This window comes from Frieseomelitta varia, unplaced genomic scaffold (assembly GCF_011392965.1).
Source record: "Frieseomelitta varia isolate USP_RPSP 00005682 unplaced genomic scaffold, Fvar_1.2 scaffold_393, whole genome shotgun sequence".
Classification (NCBI taxonomy): Eukaryota; Metazoa; Arthropoda; class Insecta; order Hymenoptera; family Apidae; genus Frieseomelitta; species Frieseomelitta varia.
Window position 1 is genome coordinate 6,159 of NW_025110138.1, and position 18,056 is coordinate 24,214.

Below are 18,056 nucleotides of genomic sequence, written 5' to 3' on the forward strand. Positions count from 1 at the left end.
ATTGTCTCGCGCGTTCGAGAGAGACTGTTAATCTAACGTAACATAAATCTGACAACGAAACCGCGAAACTTCGCCGTGCGTTCGTCGCGCGAACAACAACCCCGAATTTAATTGTCAACGACGATTTTACGCAATTTTAAATCGAGTCGTCTCTGTCGCAGGAAATCGCCGGTGATTATGTTCGCTGACTCGAATGACGATGAAAGGGGATCTTTTTGGCTGAAGCGAGAGCGAGAGAGAGAGAGAGAGAGAGAGAATAAGGGGATGTAGAGAAACGGGGGGTCGAAAAGAAGAAAAGAAAAAAATCGAGAGAGCTCGAGCGGTGGGAGGGGGGAGAGACAAAGAGAAGACACGATTGATTCATGCGTCGAGCTGGTCACGTGTGTGCATAGAGGGAGAGAAAGAGAGAGAGAGAGAGAGATCAGTCGCGAAAAACTTAGATGGAACTTAGGAACTTTTTCGAAAGATGAATGCCATCCCCGACCGACCCGCGTGTACGTGTATGTATATATATATATATATATATATATATATATATATATGTACATATATATGTTCTGTGTTTTCGATTCCTCGATCCATAACTGGGCGCGTGAACGAGCGTGTGTGTACCACTATGTCCCGGAAGGAGGAGCAGTCCAACGTAGATCAACGTTACGCGATCCTAGCGTGTTCCTCTTTCTCATCTTCCCTCTTCCTTTCTTTTGCTCTTTCTTCTTCCTCGTCCCTCTTTCTTCCTCTTCGTCCTCTTCGTCCACGTTACGTTCATTTCGTTCATTTGGTTCAGTTTCGTCGTCAAGTTCGTGCACGTTGGCCCCGATGTGGCGTCGCGTGGAAGAGCGAGTCGCGAGCTCTTCGAGACGAAAGGTGAGAATCCTCGAAATCTCGTCGTCAATCTCCTCGAGATCTCGATTCTTTTTCCTCTTCTTCTTCTTCTTCTTCTTCTTCTTCTTCTTCTTCTTCTTTTCCTGTTTGTTTTGTATTTCGTTTCTCTTGCTTTCGTTTTCCTTCTGTTCGCTTAATTACCGCTCAGGGCAGAGAGAGAGAGAGAGAGTTCGCCGTTTGTTGGCGCCGATGTCCTCCGGCTTTCGTCGTCATCGGCCAGCGTTGACAGCGTCGCGGCGTCCCCCGATGTGCCGCCTCGGGGGGCTACCCGCTGAGAGACGGAGGCTGTTGGTCCGCTGCCACCCCATCGTTGGTTTTTGTCGTCGGACGACGCGATTACGTGGTGCCCTTCTTCCCCTTCGACTTGCCGGTGCCGCCGTCCTGTTCCTGATTGCTCGCGCCCGTCGTCCCTGTCCCAAGTCGCGCCACACGCCGGTACAGCTCGCTGTTCACGAAACGGGGATACGAGTCCCGATGCATCAGCGTGTAGATCTGCAGCTGGGCCTCGTCGAAGGTGTGCGGCGTCGGCTGCACCATGTTACGATTCACTATTTCGCGCACTCGCGAGTCCAGGCTCACCTGAAAGTCATCGTGATCGATGTTGAAAGAGTTCTATTATTTAACGTTCCCGCGAATAATAAACGTAATTCGGAAGGCTACGAGTCATTGGAAATCTCAGACGAACGTTAAAGATGGGGATGAATTTCGAAATTTTTACGCAATTATACGTAAACCGAAATTTCAAGCGAATGTTGAAGGAATGAGTTTCAGAATTCCAATGATTTTGATTGATTGATTAATTCGGAAGGCTGCGGTCATTAGATCAAGCGATATTTCAACACGTGTTAAAGATGGGGGTGAGTTTTAGAATTTTAGAGTTTTAAAATTTCAGCAATTTTGCATAATTCGGAAAGCTATAACTATTGGATCAAGCGAAATCTCAGACGAATATCAAAGATGGGAACGAACTCCGGAATTTTAAAATTTTAGCAATTCTAGATACTACAGTTACTAGATTGAAATTTCAAGCGAATGTTGAAGGAATGAGTTTCAGAATTCCAATGATTTTGATTGATTGATTAATTCGGAAGGCTGCGGTCATTAGATCAAGCGATATTGCAACACGTGTTAAAGATGGGGGTGAGTTTTAGAATTTTAGAGTTTTAAAATTTCAGCAATTTTACATAATTCGGAAGGCTATAACTATTGGATCAAGCGAAATCTTAGACGAATATCAAAGATGGGAACGAACTCCGGAATTTTAAAATTTTAGCAATTCTAAGTACTACAGTTACTAGATTGAAATTTCAAGCGAATGTTGAAGGAATGAGTTTCAGAATTCCAATGATTTTGTTAATTGATTAATTGGGATGGCTGCGGTCATTAGATCAAGCGAAATTTCAACACATGTTAAAGATATGGGTGAGTTTTAAAATTTCAGCAATTTTACATAATTCGGAAGACTATAACTATTGGATCAAGCGAAATCTCAGACGAATATGAAAAATGGGAATGAACTTCGAAATTTTAAAATTTTAGCAATTCTACGTGCTATAGTTATTATAGATGAAGAGAAATTTCAAGTCGACATTAAAGAGATGAATTTCAGAATTTTAGAGATAGAATAATTCTATTAATTAATCCGGAAGGCTGTCGATCATTAGATCGAGAGAAATTTCAGGTCAGAGTTAAAGGTGAGGATGAATTTCAGAATGTTAAAATTTCAGTAACGCCACGTAATTCGAAAGACCCGTATTGAAACAGATCAAGCTGTCCTTTGAAATATAATATTGAGATATTGTCTGTTTTGAAGAAACGCAAATATCTGTCCACGGATGTTTTGTGATCGGACGGAAGTTTTCTCAGGTGAAGCGGCGATAGTTGTTTGACTCGCGATAACGAAAGCGATAACGATGCATTTCTACGGCATTCTGCAGATTACAACGCGTAGTCGGCGGCAGATGTGTTACTCGGTTCTTTCACCGAAAACAAACACGTTACTATAACTGCACAATAGAAAGGAAGTGTAACTAGGCTGTTGCCTAGTAGTTCTACTGTTAGAACTGATCCCCGGTAGTTAACTCATCCGACGAAAATTCAGTTAAGAAGTCCGTTTAACTAAAATTTCGTTCCGATGGACCAAGCTCGGAATTAACGAAACTATAAAATTTATAGAAATATATTTATAAATATACAATGATAATTATGAGCAGACTGCGGAGTTTTATGCGAATTCATATTTTTTAGGATACGACAAACTCTCGATAGAAAATTATTTTAAATGTTATAGAAAATACTATGTTCTGTGGACATTTTACGAATGTCACATTATCTACAATTTCGTACATAATGTGACATTTCTATAAATTTTCCGAAATTTCCTAAAATTTCCTAATGCATAAAAATCCACGGTCTAATTGTAAAATGTAATATATATTGTACTAAATTTATAAAATATAAAAATGTATGAATTATTAAAATAAATAAATATATTCTTTTTAATTTTTTAAATTAATTTTTAATTAATTAATTTTTTTAATTAAATATATATATTGAATTAAATATATAATGATAAATATTAAATATGAAACAATAAATGAATATTAAATTATACAAATTAAATTAAATATATAATGATAAATATTAAATATGAAATAATGAATATTAAATTATACATATTAAATTAAATATATATATATTTTTTAATTTTTTAAATTAATTTTTAATTAATTAACTTTTTTAATTAAATATATATATTAAATTAAATATTTATTATAATATTTAATTAAATATTAAACTAAATATACAATGATAAATATTAAATATGAGATAATAAATGAATATTAAATTAAATATATATATATTTTTTAATTTTTTAAATTAATATATATATATGTATTAAATTAAATATATAATGATAAATATCAAATATGAAATAATAAACGAATATTAAATTAAATATATAGTATATATTACAACAAATTTACAAGATTTATGAATTGAATCAAATGAAGTTAAACTTGCGGGATACAAAAACATCAGGGAACAAAGCGTAGACTTTGGAAATGGAGGACAGGGATGAATTCATACGAACGGAACGAACCTCTTTCTCCGAGACAGTGGATATGTAACGATCGTAGATGTACCGTGCGTCCTCCTCGATCTTCTCGGAGTTGCTCTCGCGTTTCAGATTCTCGCATGCCAGCCAAAACGCGATGTTCTCGTCGCTGTACTCGCTGAGCAGGAACTCCCTGAAGAATTTACGTCCGATGGGGCTCCTCATCAGTTTGTCGAAGGACGAGCCCCACGACCTGATCTCTTCCAAACTGCACTCAGCGTTCCCGTCCAGACCGTCGAGGCCGTCGAGTCCGTTCCCCGTCTCGCACAACTCGCTGTGTTCCACGCCCGCGTTCCCTTTCTTCTTCCCCTGATCGGCCGCGCCACCAGCGCCCGTCGAATTCCCACCGACCGCCGCCAAACTGCTAATTTCGTTTTACGATTCCTTTTAGTTTGTCTTCGTCTATCAATTTTCCGCGACGTTTAGTTTAGTTGCTGGGAGATCAACGGACATTGTATCGAATGTTTGAGCGTTTCCCTTCTTAACGTGGGTGTCGAGCACTCGATCGAATGGCAATTCTTTGCTTCGGATTAGGTTTAGGTTTAGAGGGAGGAAATTTCGTTTCGTTTACTGTATCGAATACTGTATCGTGGATCGTGGGACGATAGATTTTTTTGCCGATTGAGTGTTTCTTTTTCTTTTTTTTTTTTTTCTTTTTTTTTCTCTTTCTTTCTTAGCATGGTGTACGCTACGCAATGAATTTTGTTAGGTCTTCGGGGTTGCGGATCTTTACGCAAATTTCACATTTTTTGCGAACGCGACGATAGAGAGCCTAAATGTTATAAAATGTTATAAAATACTTGCTCTCTATATATTATTTATTTACTTATTTGTTTCTTAAATTAACACTGAAATTTTCCCATAAATGCATAAAAATCCGCAGTGGAATCTTGATCATTTTTGCAATTAGTCTCTTGTTTATGCAATTTGAAGTTTATGCGTTTATGCGATTTGATATCTGTTTGACTATTCTCACGATTGCAAGACGATATCGCATAGATTCATTCGTCGATCTCTTTTACAACATTGTTATTTCGTTTCTTTCACAATAGCACGGATTTTTTGACGATTGAACGTTTTATTTATATCGGCGAAACAATTTTTAATTGTGATTCGAAAGCTTACTCCGTCGTGGGTGTGTGGTAATAGGTTCTTTCAGTGATCCATTGTTTTATTTGGATAAAGTTATTCAAAGGGAGCAGGATTTCGCATTGTTATTTTAAAATGTTTTTGTTTCGGCGTGGGCGCTGCACGTGATTGTGTAATAATAGATCTTTTTTTTTTGATGATCGATTTGCAATTTTTCAGTTTGTATCTCGAGCGATATAATATACCATTGATTTTCCATTTTAACGCGTGGAACGAGGAATGCACGTTGAATGAAGTGCACGTTTGAATCTTGACTCGCGGCCAAACGAATAATAACGTTAATTGTGAATTAACAAGAGAATAAGACGAAACTGTAATTGACTGTAATTGAAGAGTTCTTGTAGAAAACGCTGTATATGGCAAATGCCAAGTTTTCGGTCATTGCCACATTCGAATAAATGCAATATTTATTTAAAAATAAAGACAACGTATAGAAAAAAAAAGAATATATATTTTTACTTTTCTACGTACGAGTAATCTAGAAACAAACAGAATTTTAGCATCTGCAGTATTTGCAAATTTAAGTAAATAACATTTCTCTTCATACTTGCGGTGTTTTCCACAAAAACTTTAATTGCTATACTTGTTTGAAAGTTACACATGATATTTACTCGGCGAATTTTTCTCATTTCGAAAAAATAGAATTATCCGAAAGAGTTTCGTTAATAACTTAACATTTTCGTGCACGAAACTGTCGTTTTCTTTATAGCATCATATTTGAATCTCACGATAACAAACTTTCCTCTCGATACGTCCAAAAACTTCAATTACTCCAAACTTATTCCAATACGGATATTTACTATATTAATATAATCATTGCAATTAATTGAAAAATTTTTGAATAATAAGCAAAATTCAAGACAAAACGAAGAAAGAGATACAGTGGAGTGCACAAATGAATCAACAAAAATTGTTGACAATTTAGACCCTTATAATTTCGTAAAAAAAAAAAAGAAGGAAGAAATCATTTTAAAGCTCAAGGTCTCTGCTTTCAGAATCTTCAATTCATTTTTTCCAAAGACGATTCTACATCACGTAGCAGGTGGGAAGATAAAGATACTTTTTTAAAATGATGAAAAATTTTGTTCATAAATAGATCCATCATCAGAGTTTTGAAGAATGAAATCTTCTCTTCGCAACGATCTCTTGAAAACTGCCGATTTCTTTTCACTGTTTTCATTGAACATTGAACAATGAAACGTTCGGATTGTCTCGAATTTTCGCCGTTCGAATTTAATATTCAAAGTTCAGTAAAAATTGTACAACAAGTTCTAAGAGCTCGTTATGAAGGGAAGATTTCATTCTTCGAAATGCTGGTGGACCTAATGGACGGGAAAAAATTTCTTTCAATGTTCTTGGAGATTCTTAAATTAACAAAAAACATATATATATATATATATATATATTCTCACTTTTCCACTCGTTGGACGATTTTTCAATCATCTCTGTTCGTACTTTGAAACGAGATCGATACGATTTTCTTTTCACGAAGACTCGTAGCACTAATAATAATAGTATAACGAACGAAGCCACCAGAAATTACCTCAAAGTGCCCATTTCACCGCTCGAAGACCGCAACCACGTGAAAAAAAGAGCGAAAGAAAACCAAGCGAAACCAAGGAAAATTCGGCGAAGAATGAGAAAGGAAAAAGAAAAAAGCAAAGATATTCGCGTGGGACGCGTGCCAGGAGAGACGATAAACCGAGAGGCGGAACGAACGAAAATAAAGACGACACTGTCCTCCGTGGCGAGCCTTCGTTATTCCGGAAGCTCGCTCGTTTCGTTTCGCTCGGCGACGATAACGCCGAGTATCCAGAATAAACAAGCAGACACCGAGGTAGGAGAAGAAAGGCGACGATTTCGGTGGAAAGATTTCTGTCGGAGGATGGACACGTGTTACGCATTCGATGTGGGTTCTCCGTGGCCAATCTATCGACTCGGGGGAGGCGGTTATCGCCTTCCGTTCCAAAAAAAAAAAAAAAATCCGTTTGCTTATCGCGCCGACAGTGTCTTTCCACCGTGGAGAAAGATTAGAAAATCTTCCGCGACGATTCTGTTTCGTACAAAGACGAAATTCTACGAGTTGAAGAAATTCTTCGATCGGTGACGTTTCATGGGCATTTGTGGGGTGGCTTTCCTTGGACAGTCGATCGACGCTTCGACGAATAATCGCTACGAGGTTGATGGATCTCGAGTTTATTGTTATTTTATTGTAGCGGAACGAGTCTCGGTAGTTTTAGTTTCAATGTGTCATTCGCGAAATAAAGAGCTCCAGCACCAGTCGAGGGAATCAATTTTTGGTGACTTACACGCCCGAGGACTATCGCTAAGCTATTGTTAGCGCGACGGTTAGTTTCGAGTTGATGGATCTGTAAGTGCTGCCCGATTCTACGTTCTGGAGGATGAATCTTCAAATTCGCCAGGCTGACGATATTTTTAGTTTCTCTTTGTCGGTCGAAAGGTTGGGTGAGAGATCTGACTTAGTAGTCGTGGAATGGAAAGGTGTAGCGTTGTTTCGACGAGTTCGTTGATTTTTCCGAGCTTTCTCCTCGTCAAGAGATGATCAAGAAGAACTTGCGCCTGCGATAATCGACTGCGGATCTTTGTACATTGTAGAGCGTGTATAATAAATTCGTTTGCCTATTCTTCAAGATACTAAAAGCACGTTTTATCGAAAATCTAGTATCACGAGAATAAATGTTGCTTATAATTGTATATAGGGGAAGAAATATTTCAAGCAAGATTAAAGATATAACGCGCAATCTTTGAAATATCGAAAGAATCGTTTGTTATTGTAGAAAATATTAAAGCTGTCGATGAACGATTGAAGTTTCATCGAAACATTTACTTCGCTATTAACTATTATTGAAATGTTCGTCAAACGTTTCAATGCAAGAATCTTAAAATGCGGAAATACACCCGCTGTATGCAATTTCTTTTAATAGAAGAACAAGAACGTTCAATTCGTTTGTAAAGAGCAATCGACCAATCATACAGCGCGCAGATAAATTTAAAAAAAGATTAATCTTCACGGAAGAACAGATAGAGAATCCGAGGCTCTCAAGATTGTCCAATTTGCACGATTAGCTCGAGGCTACAGGTCCCACTCGAGTCGAAAGAAAACGAAAGAAACGGGCAGATGGGGGAGGGGGAGGGGAAATAAATAAGAAGAGAATGTAATTCGAATGTAAACTCTGTTCTGCTTACCATTTATTCCTGCGTGCGGCATGAAACACAGAAAGAGTGTACGTAGACGCGGTAAATGGGTCGTAGCTCCGTTTCAAAGACAATGGACTGACGTCGTTTCGCTTACGATTATATTACGAAACGCGGCGATAATGGCTTGTCACGCGGCAGGATACGCGAGTTATCGCGGCGACGGTTTCGAAGATCGATCGTCTCCCGGCTGCCACCGTCTCTTCTTTCCCGCGATGGACGGATGAAAACGGGAGTTCGATCGAGCTTGTTCGCTTTCAAGTCCGGCGCGCTGATTTCTAGTAAAAATACCTCCTTTCTTTTTCTTTTCTCTCTCTCTCTCTCTCTCTCTCTCTCTCTCTCTCGTTCGCACGCGACGAGACGAGGTTAATTCATTGTCTTTGAGACGAGATGCTCGAACACGTATCGCGAGAATACGCGCGTAGGCGAGGTAGCATGAATCGTCATGGCGACGAAATTTGTGGAGTTGAAAATTGCACAACACTTTTTTTGCACAATTCGACTCGATTAATTGAATCGTGCGTCTGATTTAAATAGAGGCCGGCGGCTTCCATACTGTGTAAAACGTTCATTGATCAGTGTGGGCTGGTGTTATACATTGCAAATATAAATAATTTCTATCCCTCTAAATTTAACCCTCAACTGGTCTACGAGAATGTCATAGATAATTATACGAGGTAACGAACTTGATTTGAAGCTGTTTTCACTCGTTCGTTCGTTCTGCGTTTTGTAAAATAAACATTGCGCGAACGCTTGAATAAATTTATTCAAAGAATTAAATCACTCTACTCTTGTAATCTAGCTTGTAATCTACGATACTTAATTTTAATACTTTAATAGACGTCGAGTACAAGCTTGAACCTCTAAAAAAATTAAGTAAATTGTTTCAACTGTGACTTAACAATACCAATCGAAGACTAATACTTTGAGATAAATATTTATTGTGTAAAAATCGAGACTACAATATAATTTTAATTCTCTAAATAAAAATGAACAATCTATTATAATAACTGTTATATTATACAGAGTGTATCGGTAATGTAAACATCATTCCTCACGGAAAAAACAAGAAAAAGAAAAAAAATAGAGAGAACGTAGGACAGAATTTTCTCATTTGTAAGAAGATAATTACCTTCGCGCGCTTGATAAATTTTCAAATTTCAAGCGTCAAACAATTTGCCTGCAGCAATTTTATTTCACATTGTTTACTTCCCTCCCTGTTAGATTAGAATTAATTCAACTTTACTTCTACTTGATGTTCCATCCGTCCCCACCCTCAAAACCATGCAATCTTTCGTGTCAAACAATCTTTCGTTCGACGCACAATTTTCTCTCAAGTGTGCAAGTTGTTCCTGAATCACTCTGTGTAATAGAGTAAAGAATTTGCTGAAAACCACCACAAATTTCGCCAGGCCCATCGACGAGGAAAAAAAAAAAAAAAAGCGACGAGAGGTATATAGAGAGGAACGGTAATACCACGAGCAACTGCAACAACAGCACCAGCACAGGCAACAGTTGTCCTTCTTCGAGCGGCCCATGATCCCGGATGGCTGGCGTTGCTGTTGCTGCTGCGGCTGCTGCGACGAGGGTGCCTGTTGTTGTTGTTGCTGCTGTTGCTGCTGCTGCGAGGACTGCTGCGAGTTGCTGGATGATCCGCTCGCCTGGCCTTGGCTCTGCGCGCGGAGCCGGCACCCGCTGGCGACACCCTCGCCACCCCCTGTCCCGTGACTAACGCCGATCCCCATTGCAGTTGCACCGATTCCGCTCGACATCTGCAAACGATATCTGCTCTGTTTAGCCAGCTCTCTCTCTTTCTTTCTCTCTCTCTCTCTCTCTTTCTGTCTTTCTCTCTCTATATTCACGTCCACAACCCATCCTCGTCGCTAAAAATAAGCGCGCAACCCGTGCCACCGATCGACGCTCTTCGGCCTTTTGCGCGACCTTAACCTTCTTTACCGCCACCCGTTACGTCGAGCAGCGAATCTTACGACAGACTTCTTCCGTTTCTTTTTCTTTTTGTCTCGAGCAGGGGTCGCTGGGTCGTTGGAACTTCTTGGGAAATTTTCTTCTCTCCTCGGACAAGCTCGAAGAATCGAGGAAGAATGGGACAGAATTAATTCGATTCTTTTGTGCTCCGTCTTTGTGGGGGGGAGGGGGAAGGTTTGGAAAGAACCTCGCGATGAAAGAGCGAACAGAGTGTGTTGGAGAAGAAATTCAAAAGCTGGGCAAAGAGGTGTTTTCGAAATTTGGGAATCATTGGAAAAGCGAGGGAATTGACAAAAAAAAAAAAAAACCACAAAGAGAACGGCGAATTGTGTGAAAGAGGCAATGAGAAGAAGTAATTCGAACGCGGTGAAAAGAATTAATTAAGGAAATTCGATTCTTTTGTGCTCACTCTCTGGAGGAAAGATACTCGCGAAGGAAGATCGAACAGTGTTGCAGAAGAAATTTGGGAATCATTGGAAGAATACGAGGAAATTAACAAAAGCGCAGAGAGAGAAAGAGGTGAATTGTATCGAAGAGAAAATGGGATGAATTAATTAAGCAATTAATTCGATTCTTTTTGTGCTCGCTATGCAGGAATTTCGACGATCGAGTGCGAAAGACGTGGGAGAAGAACTCGGATATCGGAGAAGAAATTCAGAAATTGGGTGAAGAGGGTGGTGTTCTTTGAAATTTTCATTGGAAGAGTACGAGGAGAGTGAATTGACAAAAGGGCGAAGGGAGCGGTGAATTGTGCGCGGAAGAGGCAATTTGGAAATCGGGTGAAGTGGTATTTCCTTTGAAATTTCCTTGAGAAAAATTCGTAATGTCGAGCGGACGAATAAATGCGAAAGAAAAGGGAGGAGAGAACGGCGAGAGTGTGCTGGAAAGGGAATTTAAAAACGAGGTAAAGCGGTATTCTTTTGGAAACGTTCATTTTGGAACAGCTTGGGAAGTCGTGTTCGAGACACTGGGGAATTAATGGAGGAAAAGCGAGTGAGAATGAAGAGTTGAAAGGATCGGTCGAACGTACGAGCGGGACAAGGAAGTATTGTTTGGGATTTTCTTTGAAAATTTCGAAATTTCTTCTCGAGACGCGGAGGGCTTGATGAAAGGTACGGTGAATTGGATCGAGAGGAAGCACACTCGCGAGTAAGTCAGGGGAATTTGAAAAGAATTTAACGCGTGGAAAAATCGTCGAGATGGGGACAAGTTGAATTAGATTGCGAGAGAAGATTTCGAAAGCAGTTGAAACATACGATGAATTTACGAGCGAGGTGAAAACATTGAAAAATCGAAGATAAAAAGCAAGAACTTTGGAACGTTCTTTCAAAATTTTGGAAAAATGAATGAAAGGAAAATGCGATATGAATGGAAACTTAAACTGAAAGAGGCTAGATGAGTAGAAATAATAAAATTCCAAATGAACAGAAAAAAAAAAAAAAAATAAAAAGCAAGACCTTGCCACAAAATTTTCTCTCAACGTAAATGTAAATCTCGCCTAAAAGAATGAATGAGAAAAAATAGAGATGATAAATTTCCGAATGAATTGAAACAAGAGCAAAACAAAGAAAAAAATGAAAATAAGAAGCAAGTGTGTGTGCTTCGAAATTTTCCTTCGAAGCTCGAAGCCACGCCTGGAAAGCGAAGAATGAACGAAAGGAAAACGCGGCCGAGGTGGAAAATTAGATTGGAAGGGACTGAATGAAGAATGAAGAGGGGAAGGGGGGGGATGAGTTAATTTGAAGTTTATCGGGAGAGGGAGAAGACTTGCGAGAGTAGTCGAGACTCGAGGAGACAACGGTCGATTCGAAATTAGCGTGAACGTCGGTAATAATGAGCGAAGATTAACTGCGGAATTCTGCGCGCTCTCGGAAGCGACAATTCGAAATCACGTTGCAGATTCTGATTGCCACGTTAGGCGAGCGACTTATCCTCCGGAGGGTTTTGATTAGGGAAATCCGATTAAGGAACGCGGAATTGGCAGACAGAGGAGTCGCGACGAGTGTACAGACTTCTAGAAATGTGTGTTAATTGCGGCCAATGCAGACGGTAATAAGGAAAGTGCTTAATGAATGTTTCCTCATTACATCAAAGAAGTAAGCTGAACCTGCTTGACGAAAATTTCTCCTTCGCGCAATTGTGACAAATTCAATATCTAAAAAACTATTTCCATCGTCGAGAGACTGTAATTATCTGGTGATAGACAAACTTCGACAGAATCAAAAAATATTTCGTTGGTAGCTCTATCGTTGAGAGAAATATAATTGCAATATTCGATGAGAGGCAATATTATTTCCAACGTATAACAGAGTATAAGTTGGAAGGAGAGGAAGCTGTTGAGAATTTCTCTCAGAGCAAAGAATTTTAAGAGAAAATGCATTGCCCGTTCAGTAGACAATGGAAAGTATGCAAGCGATGAACATGATGATAAAAGTAGAGTGCATGCACGTGATTCGGTTCGATATATTAGAACACAGAAACGGTGAATCGGACGTAAACTAAAAAGAGGACGTTTCAGGACGGGGTAGCTTTTTATTAAAAAAAAAAAGAATGGAACTACAAACTAGCTTGTATGGAAAAGCGAATCTTCCTCTTTCTTCCTCCCCCTGGCTCCGAGTGTATTTGAACACTTGAAAAACATCACACAGTCAGGCTCGCACGCGGAAACACGATAAAGTCGTTAAGCTTTAATTGAAACAACCTGACCGTACGATAATTGACAGATAAGCTTTCAAAAGCCGGCCAATTTGTTTGGATACGATTGTCGTACGCTCAACTGCACCCATCGATCCGTTCAGTGCCTTCCAAGTTGATGCGGCAAACTGATGAATTACAAGATCTCGCTAGATTCGTCGAATGCTCGAAGCTTTAAAATTTAAAATTTAAAATAAGAATTTGAAATTCCCCCTGTGATGCAGTGACCTTGCCCAAAGATTTGGAAGAGAATGTTTGAAAGAATGCTATCATAGTTGCTGTATAGCGAGGTCTCGAGCCTGAAAAATCTTCAAGTTACAAAATAACACTTTTGAAACACTTAGGATTCCAAGAGTTCTTGAAGATCCAAAGCATTTTCCAAATTTCAAACAAATTTATTAAGTGTATTTTGAAAAGAATTCTACGATAGTCTAATAATCGTGATCTCTCGAGTACATTAAATTCAACGTTTCGAAAAGAATTTCGAAGAAACTTTGTCTCCTGAAATTTCAGAAGTTTCGAGTTTTGAAAGTTTCCAGCACCGTCGAAAGATTTCCAGGATCTCGAGCTAGATGACCTAATTACGCCAAACTTAAAACATTGACCTCCCCACCAATTCTAAACCACGTGTGAATCCACTCACAAAGGATCACAATTGTGCGCGTGCATTCCAAATTTAAAACGTATTAAGAATTCTGCGATGATCTAATCGTCGTGACCCTCGAAATTCACCGTTTCGAAAAAAAAAACTTTGACTCGTGAGATTGAAAAAGAATTTTCAACGTCTCGAAAATGTTCCAGGATATCAAGCGACCTAATTGCGTCGAACTTAAAAAATCGAACCACCAATTCCAAACTCTGCGTGAATCGGATCTCAAACATTCGAAACGTTTAAAACTTTTTTAGTATAACTCTGAAATTTAATTAAGTATAATTCTGAAAGATGTTCTGCTATAGTCTAATCTAATATAGAGATCCCAAGTATTCTAAGTTCACCGTTTCGAAGAGAATCCTGCAGAACCTTGACTCTCGAAATGTTAAAAAAAATTTCCAACGTCTCCTGGAGACTTGAAAGATTTCCAAAGATCTCGAACGACCTAATTACGCCAAACTTAAAAAAATTTACCCCTGCCCCAATTCCAAGCTACGCCAGTTGTGATTTGGGCCACAAACGATCGCAGTTGCGCGTGTACGAAAAATTTGCTTCGCGAGCAACTTGTACAACGCCACGATAACGCGTTCAAGAGCCGTTTATACGAACTTTTCGTCGCAACGCACGACGAAAACGTGTGTTGTGGTTCGTTGCCACGGAAAATCGCGGCCGCGAACGCCGACGACGAGGCGAGTAAACGGAAGTAGAGGGGCGGAAAGTGAAAAGCGCTTCGAGGAAAAATTCATCAAACCTGATGGAACGTTGAAAGATGATGTTTCTTGGAGAAATTGGAAGTATTAACAATCGGAAGAATTATTTAACTTCAGATGCATTTACAATTCTTGGAAGAATTATTTGATCGATTCTGAATTTGAAGTGAAAGATTGTATTAGATTTTCGAACATGATGACGCTAAACTTGATGGACGCTGGAAAATGACGTTTCTCGAAGAAATCTGGAATATACTTAACAATCGGAAGAATTATTTAACTTCGAATGAATTTATAATTTTTCAAAGAATTATTCGGCTGGACGAATTTAATCGATTCTTAATTTTCAGTGGAAAATTGTATTAAATTTTCGATTTTCCTCGATAACATTTTCGAAGCATTCTAAATTTGACGAACGCTGGAAAATGACGTTTCTCGAAGTAATCTGGAGTACACTTAACAATCGGTAGAATTATTTAACTTAAAAGGCATTCGTAATTACTGGACGAATTATTTGCGTGGATGAATTTAATTTCCTCCTAGGTTGGATTAGAAAGTGGTGTTAAATTTCCGATTTTCCTCGATAACGGAGCGAAACATTCTAAATTTGATGAACGCTGGAAAATGACGTTTCTCGAAGAAATCTGGAGTACACTTAACAATCGGTAGAATTATTTAACTTAAAAGGCATTCGTAATTACTGGACGAATTATTTGCGTGGATGAATTTAATTTCCTCCTAGGTTGGTTTAGAAAGTGGTGTTAAATTTCCGATTTTCCTCGATAACGGTGCGAAACATTCTAAATTTGACGAACGCTGGAAAATGACGTTTCTCGACGAAATCTGGAGTACATTTAACAATCGGTAGAATTATTTAACTTAAGATGCATTCGTAATTACTGGACGAATTATTTGCGTGGATGAATTTAATTTCCTTCTAGGTTGGATTAGGAAGTGATGTTAAATTTTCGATTTTCGTCGATGACAGAGCGAATAGACGGAAGTGGAGGGGTGGAGAATGAAACCGCCGCGAGGGGAAGCGCTTCGAGCAAAAATTCTAAACTCGATGGACGCTGAATGACGATGTATCTTGGAGAAATCTGGAGTATACATAACGATCGGAAGAATTATTCAACTTCAGATTGCATTTATAATTCTTGGGAAAATTATTTGACTCGACGAATTTAACCGATTCTTAATCTAGATTGGGAAGTGAGGTCAAATTATGCTAAATTCAATGGAAATTTTCTTCATTGTGTAATTTAGCTGGCTTGATAATTAATTGAAACAGTTGAAACTTAAGATGCACTTGTAACTAATAGTAGAAGAATTACACATTTCGTGAATTAAATTGAATTTGATTGATTGATCTTTGATTTGGATTGGAAAATGAGGTTAGATTTCGTTGGTTTAACTCATTACGTAAATTAGGTAGCTTGATAATTAATTTGATATTTATAAAAGCGAACAATAGAATGTATTAGAACAGCTTTAAAGCAGTGGCTTTGTTTAAAAGAATTTTGACACGTAAAGAGCGAAATGTTTACGCACTGGTAGATATTTTTGGAAATATTTTACTCTACAACGTGGCACATCAAAGAAAGACGACAAAGCGACAGAGAAAAGAATTGAGAAATACTCAAACTGTATCCGCCACGATTCCTTACGAGCAACGATCTCATAAAATGATGAAATTAATCATCCTTCGTTATTAAAGACAATAACGAATTCATTGCTTAAATTTAAATTCAACAATCCATTATCACTTGAATGAAAAAGAAACACGGCGACGAGCAATGTTGATTTCGTTAACGCGAGGAGGAGAAAGTTCACTAATAAAACGACACGGAGGGAACGTGGCGTAGATACGGAAACGATCGAGGGATCGCCGGTGATTATTGGAACGTTGCCCGAAAGTGCATTCGCACAGTGTTTACGTACCGCGAGGAAGACACGAAAACATTTTCATTCGAAAAACATTCGCGTGAAAAAGAAAAAGAAAAAAGAAAGGGAACTTTTCCTCTGCCAGAAGGCTGCGTCTCTATTTTTAAATGCTGCGTTCTCCGGACCGTTTCGAGGAGAGATTCTCTTTTTCTCTGTCCGAAAAAAAAAAAAAAAACGTCGTACAGCGTTCCGTTGGATCGGTGCAACAAGCTCAGACACTTGTTGATGCCACGTATCATCATCGAGTGGCAGCGACTCGAAACGTCGAAACGTTATCGATGCAAGAGGATGATCGACCTCATCGACGCGTCACTCTGTCCGAAAGCACGTGCACAACGTGGACCTCGGTTACATTTTGGACAATTTAATCGATTTTGTTCGACAATTCAACGTCCAGTACCTCGAAGAGCCAATATAAAAGTTTATATCAATATAGGAGTCTGCGAACGACGATATTCTGAACATTTGGATCTTTATATAGAGTGTTAAGAAACGCGTGGTTAGGCACTATTTATAGAGTTTCAGCGCGAAGGCAGAGAAAGAGGTTTGCACACAAAAATAACGACGAAACTTTTCAAGCTAAAATATCGTTTAATATCGTTTGACATCGCGCCGAGTGTTTGGAGGTTTGCGCATTAACGAAAGACTGAACGGTGAAACAAGGCTTCCGTTTAATCGCGTTCGTAGAGAATGTATGAATTTGCATAAACATTCTCTACAGGCAACACAAAAGCTTCCCGAGAGCACTTTGTTCGAACACTTTATTTAAACCAGCGACCTAGATCTCAATTATTTCCAACTAGAAGATCATTTGCTCGAATAAATTTCCCAACCCCAACTCCTCTTTCTAACAAGTTTTCTCGCAACAACTGCCAACACCAATTTTTCTCTAAACAACGATCGTTCGATCGTACCGTGTTCCGCGGAGGATCGCGAAACGTTTCCCGGTTTCGGCGCGGTGTGTCAGCAACAACGGATACATCCGGGCCGAATATAAATCTCGGTTGGATCAACAGGCTCGACACAATCTAGCTAACCTAAATCCTCGGACGCTGCTCGGACGTTTTCCAGCTGTTAACCGTCCGCTCGTTCCAATCCCTTTCTCGCGTTCCCCGAAAATTCAGAAGCAAATTGAAATTTTCACTGTCGAAACGAAATGTATTGATGTACGAAAAGAAAAAGAGATACACAGCGAGAGAGAAAGAGAGAGAGACAGAGAGGGAGGGAGGGAGGGAGAGAGAGAGAGAGAGAGAGAGAGAGAGAGAGGAGACACACAGGACGCAAGCTCTCGCTCGCATCTCAACCATCGACAGGGCATCTCTCAATCGATATCGCATCGCCTCACCTCTATCATGTTCCATGCGCCCGAAAGCGAGACCAGCTCGCTTCCCGCGTTCCTGCGATCTCAGCTTAAGGACGTTCACTTGGTCGAGCGAACGCGACCAAGCAGCCGTTTAATCCGACCTCCCTCTTTATCCTCTCTTGGTCACTCGGATACGGCGACGCTCGTGAACCGTTGCGGGTGAGAACCTTATCCTGGTCCACCGGCGGGACTGAGGCCTCTGCGGGCCTCGCCCGAATCCTGCATGCTCTCCAGCCACGCGCTCCTCGTAGCTTCCTAGCTTCCCGTATTACCTCGCCTCCTTTCCCTTTATTCTTCTTTTCTTACTTTCTTTTCTCTTTTTTCTTTTTTTTTTTTTTT

General features: G+C 39.4%; 1 protein-coding gene across 8 annotated transcripts; it reads right to left on the reverse strand.

Moving 5' to 3' along the window:
- Positions 1-262: 262 nt before the first annotated feature.
- Positions 263-18,050, reverse strand: LOC122531347 (regulator of G-protein signaling 17). 8 transcript variants are annotated; one of them, XM_043659176.1, is made up of 5 exons: positions 17,700-18,050; positions 9,848-10,140; positions 8,360-8,368; positions 3,989-4,364; positions 263-1,464 (listed from the first exon to the last, which is right to left on the reverse strand). In XM_043659176.1, exons 1-5 carry the CDS (start codon positions 17,706-17,708, stop codon positions 1,222-1,224), a joined length of 930 nt encoding a protein of 309 aa, XP_043515111.1. In that variant the 5' UTR covers positions 17,709-18,050; the 3' UTR covers positions 263-1,221. The 8 variants fall into 8 exon arrangements, with proteins under 8 accessions (XP_043515111.1, XP_043515108.1, XP_043515109.1 ...); XM_043659173.1 differs by having other exon boundaries at positions 3,989-4,367; XM_043659174.1 differs by having other exon boundaries at positions 9,845-10,140.
- Positions 18,051-18,056: the final 6 nt, after the last annotated feature.

Coding starts and splice junctions, on each gene's coding strand:
- LOC122531347 (XM_043659172.1), bottom strand. Junction 1,465..3,988: donor CCACTGTCTCGGAGAAAGAG/GTTCGTTCCGTT, acceptor GATGACTTTCAG/GTGAGCCTGGACTCGCGAGT.